This window comes from Eretmochelys imbricata, chromosome 5 (genome assembly GCF_965152235.1).
Source record: "Eretmochelys imbricata isolate rEreImb1 chromosome 5, rEreImb1.hap1, whole genome shotgun sequence".
NCBI classification, from domain to species: Eukaryota; Metazoa; Chordata; order Testudines; family Cheloniidae; genus Eretmochelys; species Eretmochelys imbricata.
In genome coordinates this window covers 112,543,103-112,558,796 of record NC_135576.1, presented here as the reverse complement: position 1 = coordinate 112,558,796, position 15,694 = coordinate 112,543,103, and the positions used below count along the sequence as shown (strand labels likewise).

The 15,694-nt window shown below is 38.5% G+C and overlaps 1 protein-coding gene across 3 annotated transcripts in view; it reads right to left on the bottom strand.

The window, feature by feature from the left end:
- Positions 1-15,694, bottom strand: part of FOCAD (focadhesin) — a 198,753-nt gene that overhangs the window by 44,743 nt on the left and 138,316 nt on the right. For all 3 annotated transcript variants that reach the window (XM_077817702.1, XM_077817703.1, XM_077817705.1), the window contains exons 22-25: positions 12,716-12,808; positions 9,320-9,408; positions 6,478-6,519; positions 3,001-3,109 (exon numbers count right to left, since the gene is read on the bottom strand). In XM_077817702.1, the coding sequence (XP_077673828.1) occupies positions 3,001-3,109; positions 6,478-6,519; positions 9,320-9,408; positions 12,716-12,808 (333 nt within the window). The remainder of the gene's footprint in view (positions 1-3,000; positions 3,110-6,477; positions 6,520-9,319; positions 9,409-12,715; positions 12,809-15,694) is intronic.

Here is a 15,694-nt window from a genome sequence, read left to right as displayed (position 1 = left end):
AAAATGGGTAACAGACAATTTTCTCAGAAACAGGAGGCAGTATGTGCCTCAGTCATAACATTGTTAGCAAAATAGTAACAACAAATATTGTGTGCTTATGTAGTGCTTGCCACCTGGGTCTCTCAAGGTGCTTTACAAAATGAACAAATCCAGCCTTAAAATATGTCTGGGACACTGTACAACCAAAGAAACGGGCTCAGATAGACTGAAACTTGCCCAACGTCCCCTAAAGACTATGACAGAGCTAGAAATAGCATCCAGGGCAGAACAAAGATTATTATTCCACTTGAGAAAAGATGAAAAAACCTACCATTTGGCATAGGAAATCACATGGCCCTATTTCTATATACCATGTTGTAACAAGTTAATTTAGTAGGTGTAAGTGAATAGTAGTTGTGGGTGTTCAGGATACAAATATTTTATGAATTCGCTTGATTGAATTTGTTCTCTGGCACCCCTTATGGAGAAGAACTTCATTCCATTTCGCAGCAGCACTATTTCTACTAACATGACCCAGGAACTTGCAGACAGAACATATGTCATTATATTTTTTGCTCATTAGCTTGATAAGATGTGTTTAAAACCATCGCTGAACAAACATACTGAGATACAGAGGTAGTTTCCCCCACAATTCAGAAGTCAGTTTTCTAAGGGGGCTATTTACTAATGCTTCCCTACTTGGTATCCTGGTAGAACTGACTGGACAGGCTCCTGAAGGTCACTCATATCAAAAATTCAGTACTGCCAACCCAAAAAGTGAAAACACTGTGAAATGATAAAATCACGGTTTTGGGGTCTGTTTTCTGATTTCTGAACTCTTCCTACCCATAATTATCTGTGGCAATTTACAGTGTTGCTAATTCTTACAAATTAATCACACACAATGCAATTTTTGTCCCTGTTTCATGAGATCTTGTAGAGAATCCAACCAGCCATCGTGCTCGGCACTGCACAAACACATTCATAAGAGACTACCCTTGCCCCAAAGAGCTTAAAATCTAGTGAAAAGAGATGGGAAAGAGTTTGTGATATGGAACCTGGAGTGGGACACACTCCACACCCCTCATACAGAAACTACCAAAACTTCCTCCCAGGCAGAGACCCTGGGGGGTTTTCACCTTCCTCGGCAGCGTGGGGCACGGGTCACTTGCTGGAGGATTCTCTGCACCTTGAAGACTTTAAACCACGATTTGAGGACTTCAATAGCTCAGACATAAGTTAGAGGGTTGTTACAGGAGTTGGTAGGTGAGATTCCGTGACCTGCATTGTGCAGGAGGTCAGACTCGACGATCATAATGGTCCCTTCTGACCTTAAAGTCTATGATTCTATGATTCCATTAGGTAGGAACAACTTTTAACTGCCACTGAGCTGGTCTAGAGTCAAACTGGTGACCCATAACTGAAAAGGCTCTATAGCTCTTTAGCTGTGTCCTCAGGTCCCTAATAAGTGCTAATGTCACACCTCTGAGAATAAGGCTGACTTTCTGGAAACGTAAGTTGATTAAATCAAATTCAAGTTCCAGCCTTCTTTGGCACTTACACATGTAGGGTCTTCAACACTTTGGCCACACAAGCAAAATCTCAAACACACACTACTGTATAATGCCCCACCCTGTTCTGACAGATGCTATTAACCAAAGTAAAAACACTAAAAATGCAAGAATGAAACAAATATTAACAGTGAGGCCAAATAACTGTGACAAAGATTGACCTAGCAGCAGGATACCACAGTAACCTAATGGAGACTGGTTTTCAGAAGAATCTTCAGGAAGTCAACAAGTTGAAAACCAGGTACATGGTGGAGAAAACAGGCAGAGTTTTCTGGCACTGGGGCAAGAATACTGGGAGACCACAATGTACCAAGTAAATCTTCATTCCTCTCACTCTTAAAGATATATATATATATTCCACTTTAACCTCCTTAAGGCTTTGCATCATGACCCTGTTTTTCATCAATAAAAAGGCTGAATTACTGTCCCTCCAGAGCCTGTCAAAACTGTTACTGCCCTCGACAGAGTGGTCAGTGGAGAACAGTGTGTGGCATTCCCAGCTGCTGGGGCCCTTTACAGCTCTTCCAATCCATGCAGATCCAGTGGGAAGGTAATTAACATAAAACAGATTCAGACTACTAGTTTGTGGTATTTCTATTACACTGAAAAGTTGGGCATAATAATCCTACTTTTCACATTTAGCTACAATCCACATTTCCCTCTCCTCCTGGTTATATTTTCGGGTATATACAGCAGCTTCTTGAGCCAAACTATCTATAAATTTGTACTGTTGTTATACTGGGAAATACCAGTAACTTGTCATCACTTTACCAGCTGAAAAATAGATCCATGTTAATAATGATCTTCAAGCAGAACGAGTGTTCTCCTTTCCTGACCAAATAATGAACCAAGGTTAAGGATTTGAGGTCAACATAAGAAGAATGCCAATGCCCATACTCTGCGGCAGAGGACACAATGACAAAAGTTGTGTGTGTAATTATTTATATACACAAATCACACATACTGTGGATATATCTATTTCTAAAACAAATGATATTTTCCATGTGTGAATTTAGAGCTCATGGCCAGTGCCAGATTGCCAGTCCCAGAAAGCAAAGTCCTCTATTGAGCTGCAGTACAGGTAGAGCACAGACAGTGGCAATGCAACCTCTCTCAAAACATTTTATTAAATCTGATCTGGAGAAAGCAGGAGGGGGAGCCTCACTATCCACTGGATCTTTCTCTGCTCTGACAATACTGACAACAAATGTGTCAGTTGTGACTTTGTGTGTGAGGAGGACACGGTCAGATTGAGACCACCAAACTCACTGCGCACAGAGCAGAGCTAGCAGATGGTCACTACTGAGCAGGACTGGATATGAACGGCTGAGAGAATGAGGGGTTCTGCATTCCTTTATCAGCTCTCCCAGCCATGCAACCTCCCAGTGCTTTTGTTTTGATTGTAAGTCACATTAAGATGACAAAACAGTGTTTCTAAGCTTTAACTCACCTCTGGTCCTACTTCAGTGTCTGAAGAAAGGCTATTTTCATATTTTGTCACAGCAACTGCAAGGCCAGTTAAAGCTAAGATAGAGTTTCCTTTCACCACTGGGCTGTCCCTATTGAAAAGAATGAACAGTAATTAACAAGACACAAGAGATCCAGAAAATGAAACACACTGTAATAATTGGGAAAGCACATGCCACCAGAGTCCTACATAGCAAATACCAACCTTTCAGCGAGATTCTCAAAGCTAACAACTATCTCAGATGGTTCACTGACCCAATGGAAGTGCCCCCACATCTCACCCTCACATCACAGTGAGATGGGAGAGGAAACTAAGCTTACTGTTTCAATAGTTTTCTTTTTTCCCTCTTTGTCATCCGAAGCCTAACACAAACGTGTGTATATGTATATGAGAGAGAGAGAGAGAGACTATTGTTGCATTCAAGTTACTAAAGAAAGTCTGTAGAAGCTAAATAGCCTGCCTCACACCATTTATATATTTTGCTTTTGCTGAAAAGATAAAATTCTTTCTACAGAATCATTTGTCTGATGATGGTACTAATCTTGCAAAAATCTTAACATGGCTGAGTCTAGCAGCCACACTCTTTCAAAAGCATGCAATGATTGGAGAGGTAGGTGCTTATTATAGCAGCAGCAGCAGCGGCATGTAAACACACATAACACGTACACAGCCACAAAACAGGTCTCAGTCTCACCTGGCTATAAATCTTTATGCAGCTAAGTGTTGTGTGGCATTCTTACCACAGAGCATTAAGATTCCATACAAATGTAATAAAGAAAAGTTCCAATATGTGCTAGCACAGAAATGCAACTCTTCCCTGGTACACAGATTGGAACACTCTCACAGCTGTGCACAGGAATTGCTGACAATGCTGGACAAATGTACGCTCCCTCAGTATTTTGTTATTTTAAAGTTTCTTGTTTATAAACATATCAGTTTCCAATAGCTGTGGAGTTTAGGTGCACGAGTGGCTTAGCCATACTCTTTCAGCATATACGGATCAGGCAGTGAAGCAGTAATCATGTCTGCAAGGTTAAAACGCATAAAAAATTCCTAAGTGCCAATGAAATTATAGGGAGAAAACCAGCACCAAGTTTTTTACCTTGTGAGACATCAGGTACAACTGGAGTTATGACCAGCACTGACACTTTTAAATATGAATTATGCACTAAAGTCACTGGTAGGCACTTTTTGATCTATGCTCTGTGCTTGTGTATGTGGTGGAAATGAGGAAGAAGAAAACTGGGTTTTCATATCCAAGTTTTCCCATCAATTAAAATTTAGATTGCTATCCTCTTGATTTTGAAAATTGCTAGGGAACAGGTACTCTTGTGAGCCTTTCCTGCTAAATTCTTTTAGATGCTTTTTCTTAAGATTTTCCTAAAACAAAGACATTGGCGTTCAGTTTATGTCCAGAAAAGGGACTGCAAAGATAGGCTCCAAGTACTTCTCTGTCATCCTGTAATCTACCTTTTAGGTATTATGTAGAATAGAATATGTGAAATACCATCATACTGGATGTTGATATAATGTACAGTAATGGTTAGATGAAGTAGTCTACATTTCAGTTTCTGTTTTTACACACTGCATCACTGTATTGCATATCTAGAAAGGCTGCTCAACTACTACTATAAATATGTACTACTCTGAAAGCTCAAACCCATTCTCCTTTCTTTAGAGATTTCTTTTTGCATCTGAAAATAGTTTTTTTGATAAGGCAGATGAGCGTCTTAATGGAATGTCACTGACTTTTCAGCTCTGGGACACTAAATCCAGACCATTCTGGATCAAAGATAGTTAAAATCATTTTTATTAGGTAGCTAGTTCATTTCTCAGAGTATTCTTCTTATGTTACCTTACATCACTTCTGAATTTATTGATGTAGTCATTTATTTTTATGTCTAGTGCTAGTGACAGTGGCTGCACTCTAAAATGCCTCAGCTGTTAGACACTTTTAAATTATCCCCACCTCACCTGGGAGCCTTAAATTCATAAAAAACAATCCACTGTCACAGAACAAAATATCAGCCTGTCAGCATAAAGACCAACACCACAGACCCCCAAACCAGTAGGTTCTATGAGAAAAAACAAAAATGTTTCAAAAACTAGACCATTCTATCCTGGAATTTACTGAAGTTAGACTAGAAAAAAACACAAAACATAGCAAAAGCTCCAGCGGCATGGTCTGTCCATGGGAATCCCTGGAAGCTAGCCATGAAGAGAGTGTAACCCTAGGAACCAACAGTGAAAAGTTACCTAACGAACTAATTTGACCAGTGAACTATTTTCATAACAAAAACCTTGTACATTCTTTTTCAAGAAATTGGCTCTTGTTACTTAGAGCCAGGAAATGACATTCTGAGAGTTCATTATGTCTCTGTATTGTATCTTGCTCTTTATAGTAGTTATACAAAGGATTTCAACCTTTAGTTCTCTAACTTTTCATAGGCATTTAATGAGTAGCTAAAATATAGAGTTCAATTTTAATCAGTTCCTCTTCTTCATCCCATCCTCCATCCAGTAGTGAACTACCTGAAGGTGGATTGGAGGGAAACATATGGATGTGAACATTTCTAACAGCAGCATTCACCAAGAATAGCTGCGTGGTTAAAGAGGCAAAAACCTTCAAAATCTTTACAGAAAATTTGAATATCTAGAACTGCCAGAACTTTGAATTTCCCAATATATTTAAAACTAATCTTCTCTGCAGCTCCAGCAGGTACCACCCACTGAATCAGCCTATGATAAATAGCACTGTGGTTCTATCACTGCTGCAATCTCCATGACAGAGCCTGTGATTTTAAGAGTTATTTTTATCCAGATTAGTGGCTTTTGGCACTTCTGTCTGGTAGAGCACAAGAAGCTGTTATCCAGGTTAACCAACTGGAGAGCACAGTGAAGTGATGTCCATCAATGAAGTACGTGTATGCAGGGAAGAAATCAAGCCACTAGCAACCATCCCTAAAGCCTTTCAGTGGTGTTTGAGGGTGGGACCAGAGTGTTCATTGCTAACCCAATGCCATGAGCTAACATGCCAGTGTCAGTCTGAAAACATATATCTGCATCTACCTTCAGGAGGGAGAGGGGTCTGGACACAAGCAGGAACCCTTAAGAGTGAGAGACAGTGGGTTAGCTTTGAAGAGGTGATGCTTCACCCTTGAGACAGCTGAGAGGAATAAAATGATAAAAAGAATGACTTAAGTAAAATCATCTGCCATACAAGATTGGACCACTAGTGCATAAAGTGGTATTCTGCCTTTTGAGCAGCCTATGCCTAATGCTTCGGATAATGCACCTAGCCAACTGTACAATGCAGTACATGGAGGGAAAGCTCCTATCCTTATACTTGTGGCTATGAGTTGAAATCACATTAATAGGTAATATTGGCTTGCATCATCCACAGTGAAAAAAATCCAGAGGAAATAACTCTCTAGCCTCTAATAAAGGAACAATTCTTACTTTGAAGCACCCTTGATAACATCAGTCAGCATGTCTCTAACCCTGCAGGAGAGACAAAAAGTAAAGTTAGCACATTATACTTTACATTGCAGCATGAACTTGGCTATTTTCCCTCTAGTCCTCCAATTGACCACTCTATGTTAGCAAACATCACATCCAATACTTATTTTATAAAACTTAGTGTAAACTAGTAAAAACTGTCACATACCATCTTACATTTTTCACATCCTTAAATCCATTAAAGCTGTCCTCTAAAAAGGCTCTTATCTGATTTTATACCACATTTTGGAAAATACAAGTTCATGCAACAGCCATAAATCTGATCATCTAGCTATTGCAGATAGCTTTTCAGGTTGATGTTCTATGCCCCAGCCTAATAAAATGTAAATATTCTACAATGGAGAACTATAACCATTTATCCAACATTTATTATACTTCAGAACATAACTATGTGTGGTTAAGCTATCAGGTGGTGCAATAGTCTAAATGTATTGAAATGAAAGCTACAGGGTCATTTAGAATACATTCTATGTTACTGTGTTCAATTTACAACACATTATTTGACTTCATTTGTTTAGTTTTGCATTCATATCCAGAGGATGAGCTGCCATAAATCTTTTACACTGACAAGTTTTTTTTAATATATAAATCCCATACACCACAATTTAAAATATGAAGTAGTAAATCTTATCTAGGACTGTCATCCAACCCAAAAAGATATCTATCCTTCAATGAAATTTCTACAACACATAATAAAATGTTTGAAATTATAGCTATAAAACAAAGTGTACAGGTCACTCATACTTTAAAAAATAAAATCAATGTTTCATTTTAAGCACAATATTTGTTTTTGCACAGTCACTAAAAAAACCCACCTAAGTTGAAAGCATTTACACTGAATGGCATAACCATTAATGGAAAACTTCAATATAATGGTGCAAAAATGCATTAAAACAGTAAAATTCTGTATTGACCTCTCCACTGTAGCAAACGTCAAGGTTAGATTTCAGGATGGGCAATACTGATAAATACCTAATAGGTCCTCTGAGTGTTGGCTCCTCCTTTTATCCTAACCTGATCCTGTAAGGTGCACAGCACCCTCAAATCCCTTTTAAGTCAATGGGAACTGAGGGTATTCAGCACCTTGCAGGACTGAGCCCATGAGGAAGGGCCTGGAGAGACTCTTAACCTTACAACTGGGCACCCACTTCCTTTGCTGACTTAGCACTTACATCTACACAAATTTAAATCAGTTTTTAAAAAACTGTTTAATTTAACAGTTGAGCAATTACAAACATTGGGGAGAGGAGGCTAAGGCAGATTTTGTTGGTCCTCTGACCTAAAAAGCAATTTTGCAAGAATGTCTTCTACTTCCACCCTAACTCAGAAGTTCTAGGAGAGCAGACACTTTTCTCTTTATACCTATTGGGATACAGAGGATCAAATACAGTGCCATTGGCAAAAATCTCCTTCAAGAGAAGAGGGAATCAGGCCTATTTTACCTACCATATACTCAGTGCTTAGTTGAATAAAATAACTGAGAAATTACATTTTCCTTATTGAATATGACTTTATACCAACTCAACATTTAATTTATTTTAAGGATCATCCTGACTGTGTGTATGTGAATGTGTACAAAAACATACAAAATACAGAGAGAGAGAGAGAGAAATAGAGACATCTATAATAAACATACATGACTAAATCTTCTGTTGTAAAAGCAACATAGCTCCACTGACTTCAATGGAACTAAACTAATATACACCAGCTGAAGATCTGGATAGAGTACATGTCTTTAAAAACACACACACACACACACACACAAAAACACATCCTTAAGTTTTATAATGTACCCATCATCACAGTATCTGAGAATGCATCCCCAATCTCCCTTCTCCAAGACTGTCTCTTCAAGAAATTAAGTACTTGTGGCACCTTAGAGACGAACAAATTTATTTGAGCATAAGCTTTCGTGAGCTACAGCTCACTTCATCAGATGCATGCAGTGGAAAATACAGTGGGGAGATTTTATGTACACAGAGAACATGAAACAATGGGTGTTACCTTTTGTAGTGATAATCAAGGTGGGCCATTTCCAGCAGTTGACGAGCACAAGTTCTTGTCAACTGCTGAAAATGGCCTACCTTGATTATCACTACAAAAGGTGGTGCTGTTTGTTTTTCTCTCCCCTGCTGGTAATAGCTCACCTTACCTGATCACTCTCCTTACAGTGTATATGGTAACACCCATTGTTTCATGTTCTCTGTGTATATAAAATCTCCCCACTGTATTTTCCACTGAATGCATCCGATGAAGTGAGCTGTAGCTCACGAAAACTTATGCTCAAATAAATTTGTTAGACTCTAAGGTGCCACAAGTACTCCTTTTCTTTTTGCGGATACAGACTAACACAGCTGCTACTCTGAAACCTGTGATTTTACAAGAAATGCAAGCCTTGACATGATATAAAGTCATACTCAATAAAGACAGCATAATTTTTGTCCCTGTTACTCAATTATGCACTGAGCAAAAGGTTTTCATATAACAGGATATAAAATAACTGCAGTTTTCAATTCCTTCCAGCTACTGTCACTACTGGATTCCATAAACTGCAAAGGGTTAGCTACCTGTAAATGTAAGCAGCCTTACCTACACTCTCTTCTCTCCATCTTTTAAAAAATTAGAGCTCATATCTGTAAAATTAGAGATCATATCTGTTTTTTCTCATTAGCACTCATACTGATGATTAAACTTGCAACATTAAAGCCTTTGAAGTATCCCCGCCCTTTTGGCCCCTCACTTGCAGTTACAAGTGATGAGGAGCAGACAGTCATTCTCTTACCAGAGCCAGGCTGTAAATTGTTTGTACTGCACCTCTTCAGGATCCTCTTTTCCATGTTTTAACTGCATCTCCAGCTCTGCCTGTCTCCCCTGCAGAATCACAACATAAATCAGAAGGAGATCTTGCCTGGGTAATAATCCTGAGATTTCTGTGGGGAACACTTGGGTAACAAATGTAAACTCTCCCTTGAGATCCATATCATGACTGGACCTAATTGTTCTTGATACTATATCCCATTGTAATATACAAGGTCTTAAGTGAAAGAACTACAATTTTTGATTCTGGGAAGAGTGGAGTGGTTGCTACAGATGGAAATAATCGCTCCAGCTTCCTAATGATGGAAGGAATCTTATTCCCTTGTAACAAGAAGGATTGACAAACTTGTATCCCACAGGGAAGAAGATTTGGAAACCAACTACCTCAAAGGTACAATCGCAGCAAAACCTATTGTTTTCTTAATGCATCATTTAAAGCAGAATTTCTCAACCTTTTACTTGCTATGACTGTCCTCTTTGCAATCCTTCATGCCAGTTCTACCTGTGCCTCAAAGGATGTGCTGTTGAACTCACCACAGTGGTTTATGGGATGCTTTTGTGATCTGAAAAGGACTGATTGGAAGGTGTTAAGCAAATCTGTTTAGTAGGAGACTGAGAATGGGGGTCTAGGTTTAGCTTCTACCCCCAAGGCAACCACTGATTTTATTAAGTCTTGATGGAAAAATATGAGCACAAGCACTGTTTTTCAAACATTCAACATCTTTACGTGGGATAATCATGAAAGCTTGAGAATACAAGAGAGTAATCTCTGCAAAATCCAAATGTCATTCACAAAATGTGAATCAGGGCTTGTCTACACAAAGAGTTAGTGCATGGCAAGCCACAGTGTGACTCTTCAGTGCACTAGCTTGCCACATACTAACTGACCATGTGGACTCTGCTGCTGCTGCGCACTAGAACTTCCACAGTGAGCTTAAAAGGGGAGTACGTCAAAGCACACCATGGAACTTCTAGTGCACAACAACAGAGTCCATAATATGTTCTGACCCACTTCCATTTCAAGAACACTGTGGAATTGTTAGTGTGTGGCAGCAAGGTCACATGGCCAGCTAGTTTGCTGTAGATTCACATTCTGTCTTACTATGCACTAAAACTCGATACACACAAGCACTAAGCCCAAATAAAGAAATCTCATCATAGTAGTTAGAGACAGGACCAGGAGTCAGGACTCCTATGTTCCATTCTCAGCTCTGCCACTGATTCTCTATGACCCAGATTCAGTAGAGCATCTAAACACATCCTTAACTTTAAGCACGTTCTTAAGCCCATTCCAATTTCACAAGGCACCTAAGCATGTGTTTGTACACATTGCTAAGTTCAGGCCTGTATGACCGTAGTCATGGTGGGTATATCTACACTGCAGCTGTGAGCATGCCTCCCAGCCCCAATAAATAGACTCGAACTAGTGGGGCTTGAGCCAATGTACTAAAAATAGTGAAATGGACATTGCTGCACCAATGGAGGCTCAGGCTAGCCACTCGAGTGCAAGCTCACCTGACCCCCTGGGTCCGAGCTTGGGTGGCTAGCCTGAGTCTCCGCCAGTGCAGCAACGTTCACACTGCTATTTTTAGCACACTAGTCTGCTAGTAGAAGATTGTCTGCCTGGGCTGGAAGGCGCACTCCCAGCTACAGGGTAGATATACCTTTAAGGCTCAACCCTGCAAGGCACTTAAGCATGTACAAAGAATCATAGAATATCAGGGTTGGAAGGGACCTCAGGAGGCCATCTACTCCAATGCCCTGCTCAAAGCAGGACCAATCCCCAATTTTTGCCCCAGATCCCTAAATGGCCCCCTCAAGGACTGAACTCTCAACCCTGGGTTTAGCAGGCCAATGTTCAAACCACTGAGCTATCCCTCCCTACATACTCTCAATGAAATCAATGGGACTTTCAGGTACTTAAAGCAAAACACATACTTAAGTGTTTTGCTAGATTGGGTATAGAGTGCTCAGCACCTTGCAGGACTGAGCCTTTAGGCTCTCTTTGCCTCAGTCCTCAATCTGTAAAATGGGTATATAACTCCCTCACTTACTCATAGGCATACTAAACTACTTATTTGTGTGACCTAACTAACTTATATTTGTAAAGTACTTTGACATCATCAGATGAAAAGTGCTACAGAAGCATAAGGTATAATTATTATTCTAGTATCTGAAAAGAGGAGCAAGTAAATACATGGGAGCAGACTTCAAAGGTACAATGGTATGCTTCAATGCTCTAGTAAATGACAGAAAATCCTAGAGAGGATTTCAGAAGCAGAGCTGGTAAAAGCTGTTCTTCTCACGAAATCTTAGTGTTCAAGGTAGACGGATGAAAGAGGAGGATAACAAAATATAGGCAACAAGTACCACTCTCTATCGTTAAGACCTAAATTACTATTTAAAAAGTAGGTTTGCTAGTTCTGTTTTGTAACAAAGCTGTGTTTAGATCTGACATTTTGCTGCTCACTAAAAAGTGATTTGCTTTGAAAATGGTATCTCTAGTGGTCTCTCATCGTGTATAAATTCTGTTACATTATCTCCCCAAAGAGGATAATTCCATGAAACCTTTTTTTTTTTTTGCTCAGACTGTGAAAGTGTCCAGTATCACTTGACATACATGAGGAGAAAACATGAATCATCCCTGATAGCAGGACAAAGCCAACCATACATTGCTTTTGACAGGGAAGCTATTTATTGCTACAATTTTATAGATTGGAACCTCTGTGGTCTGGAAATCAGGCTGCGTAATCTCACTGGAACAGATTCTCTGGTCAAATTTCCAGTACTTCCTGCTTTGGGGTGGGTCAGAAATACTGCCAGTATATTCTCTCTCTTTTTGTATGACAGCATTTCTCTTTCTAGTCCTGACTGAAACAAGGGAGTACAAAGAGAAAGGGGTGTGTGTGTGTGTGGAGAAAAAAGACTTATATGAAACATTTTTATTTTTTTTTGGAGGGAGAGCTCAGTTTTTTTTCTATCCACCACATTGCTCCACTCTCCAGTATTTTCATACAATTCCTTTCAGTAATGAATAATTGATTAAAATTCAAGGTCAGAGCCCAAATTCTAAAAGTGACACACAGTCTGAACCATTGACTCCAGTGGGACACTGAACAGGAGTAAGGATAGGAGTGTCAATTCTTGAGCAAGAACCAGACCTGTGTGAAATTTGGCTTCATCAGACACTGGCTGTGGCTGAACTCTTATCAACCTTTAACTTGAAGACTTGCCTTATGTTTATTTAATTTTCTTGCATTCAAGTTAAAATGCAGAGTCTTTTTAAAAAAAGTTGATATTTGCAGGGAAGTCCTTGATGGTAAAACTCAAAATACACTAAACACCAAACAACTCAAATTACCTGTAAAACTGCATGGTACGTTCTACTCATAAATCCCAGCCAGCACTGAGGAAGAAGGAGAGAGCGGTGCCATTCAGAAGGCTGGATGCTAACCTGCATGACATACCAAACAGGACTTAAGTTATATTAGAATTAATTTAACAAGAATGTGATTTATTATGCTCAAATAAATTTGTTAGTCTCTAAGGTGCCACAAGTACTCCTTTTCTTTTTGCGAATACAGACTAACACGGCTGCTACTCTGAAATATATCCATCACTAGTATTTTAAGAATAAAGACATACGATTTTTTTTGTACTGTACTTAACTGTCCGAAGAAAAATAAACACTAAAGCTAAAGACAATCTATCTAACTGAAGGGGTATTTGAAAGTTTTTGAATAGAATGGTATTAAGTTTAATGGGTCAAACTCTGCTTTCAACCACATAACTGAAATGCCACTGAATTCAATTACAATGCTTTACAAGCATAAGACAATATCCATATGCTCAGAAGAGTTTACAAATTAATGAGTTGATCCTACAAACAGCCAAGTACAATACTCACTGCTATGATTAGTTTACAGCAGCACTTAGATACTACGCTGATGGATGCTATTTCAATATTCAAATGCTACTGAATTGATAAATTGATCCCAGTGAGGTCAGTGCATTATTCACAGTAGGAAGCACTATACTTAGTAGCGTTGGCAGGTTTGGGCCCTAAACTAAACACATAACAAACAGGGGATGCAACAGAAAAGAGTGTGATTTAGTTCGTCTTTATTTGCAATTGTAGTTTGGCTTGACAGTTCCAAATTTGTTTTTTTCTTTAAATTCAAGTTCTATTTTAGAAGAGCTATGTTACACACAAGAACAAAAGTAAATGACAAAAACGGAGATTAGTTGTGTCAGGTTAATCAAAGTAGTGAGTTTTAAAGAGGGATGGAAGGTGGGGTTATTAGTCAAGATAGCTGCATTGGGGCAACAGAGTAGATTTGGACCCAATTTTTATGGACAAGCATTTTTTTAAACAAAGGAATGTATCTATGAAATATTCTAGCTTTAAACTCAGACTGGAAATTTCACAGCTGAAATCAAGACAAGATAAGTGGTCTTAACAACATCATCTTCATTTTCTACCCATTGGTAAATTGGTATCCGGCTGTTCGTCTCCACAGAGCCTGCCTCTGTTAACCATTCATGCAGTTTAACAACAGTTTGTTTACTAAAGCTGTTGTACTGCACCAGAAAGTAGCAAGCTACACTGTAATGGGACTGCTCAAGTGTTTAGAACTAAGCGTATGCCTAAGTGCTTTGATGGATCAGGGCCTAAATTTACAGAATCATGAGCTCCAACCATAGGTGAAATATAGCAAAGAAAAATTCTTGCCAAAGAAACTGGAATAATTTAATTATGTTAGGGTATCATTGAAAGCAACTAAATATCAAGACCCAAAATCCACAAGGACCTCAAAATCTGTAAGAGAAAAAAAACCTGACAAGGTTTGGCAATACACAAATACAAGGTTCTGGAGTTTGAGTAATAAAAAAATCCCCTGACAAATGTATGCTTGCAGAAGATAAAGAAATGTTAACATTAAAGAATCAGAGTGCCCTCCACCCCTCCCCTCAATAGATTAAATGGTAGAAAAGAGTAACACATACATACACAAACACTAAGAGAAATAAAAATGAAGGATTGTTAATTATAAGATTAAGAGCTTTGAAAGCTTTTTTTTTTTTTTTAAGAGATTCTAATTATGGATAGTAAATGAGTATAGTTCAGGTAACATTTAGTCAAGACTTTGCCTGACCTGAGTGTGTTTTTGCCAATTCTTTTTGATACAGATTGCTGATTTGTTTAAATGTATATTGTTGCTGGCAAGATAAATAATGTATCATATTGGAAGTAGTAAGTAAGAGGTACTCAAACAAGTAATGATAATTAACCCTCCCACCTTTTTCTGGATGACACAGGATAACATGACCCAGAAACATCAAAACCAACGGGAAAAATGCAGAAGTTGCATAACTGAAGCTTGGACATGAGTAATGTAAGGGTTACATTAAAAAAAAAAAAAAAACAAGTGATGATATGCTAAAAGCCAGCTGGATAAAGATTAAATAATTTGTAATATGAAGATTTATAAGGATCCAAGTGAACATGGGCTCAAACTGGAGAAGCACTGCACCAGAAACTGAAGGATGGGACTGAAGGACCAGACAAGGAGATCAGGGGAGGCGATGACGGCCATCATGGAAGGACTTCTCAGTGCTCTTTAATGTGGTAACTTGGGCCCATTTACCTATTCTGTCTTGTCTGTCATTATTTGTCTGTCTTAAATTTATGTCCAAACACTAAGGAATAATAATTCTGTCTGAAATTGTATAAATAAAGGTAAAAATTAATTAAGCCTAAATTGGGTTTACTTGTGACTCAGTTTCCCATCCTACATACCCAATCATCAAGACCCTTAGACTCCTTTGAACGACATTTTTAATAAAAATGAACGTTAAAGAAATTTTGGTTTGTTACAATTTACAAGTTTATAGAAATGAGTTTACTAAACAAGCAGATAAAATACTAAAAACTAAATATTTTTCTCTCTCTGTTTAGCACCTTAATTATAACAACATTTTATTAAAAGAAGATGGAGGCTCACAGTTTGATTCCCTCACTACCCCCTTTTCAACAGCAGTATTTTCAGGCCCATAACAAAAGCAAGCTCTGTAATTTAAATGATTGCTGTGCATTGTTATATCTCTCAATATTCCATGGTGGTCAGAAAAAATTAATTTTTGTTGTTGTTAGTGTCCAATTATGTCTACTGTCTGCCTTTACCAAAAACATAAAAAACTGTCATGACAGCCATTGGAGTCCACTGGAAACAAATTATTTAATATCAAAGGTTTCCAGGGTAATACATTTTTAATAAAGGAAAAAGAAACATGTCAGGTTGGGTGAGACGGGATATATTCCCATATCCACTTTTTAAGG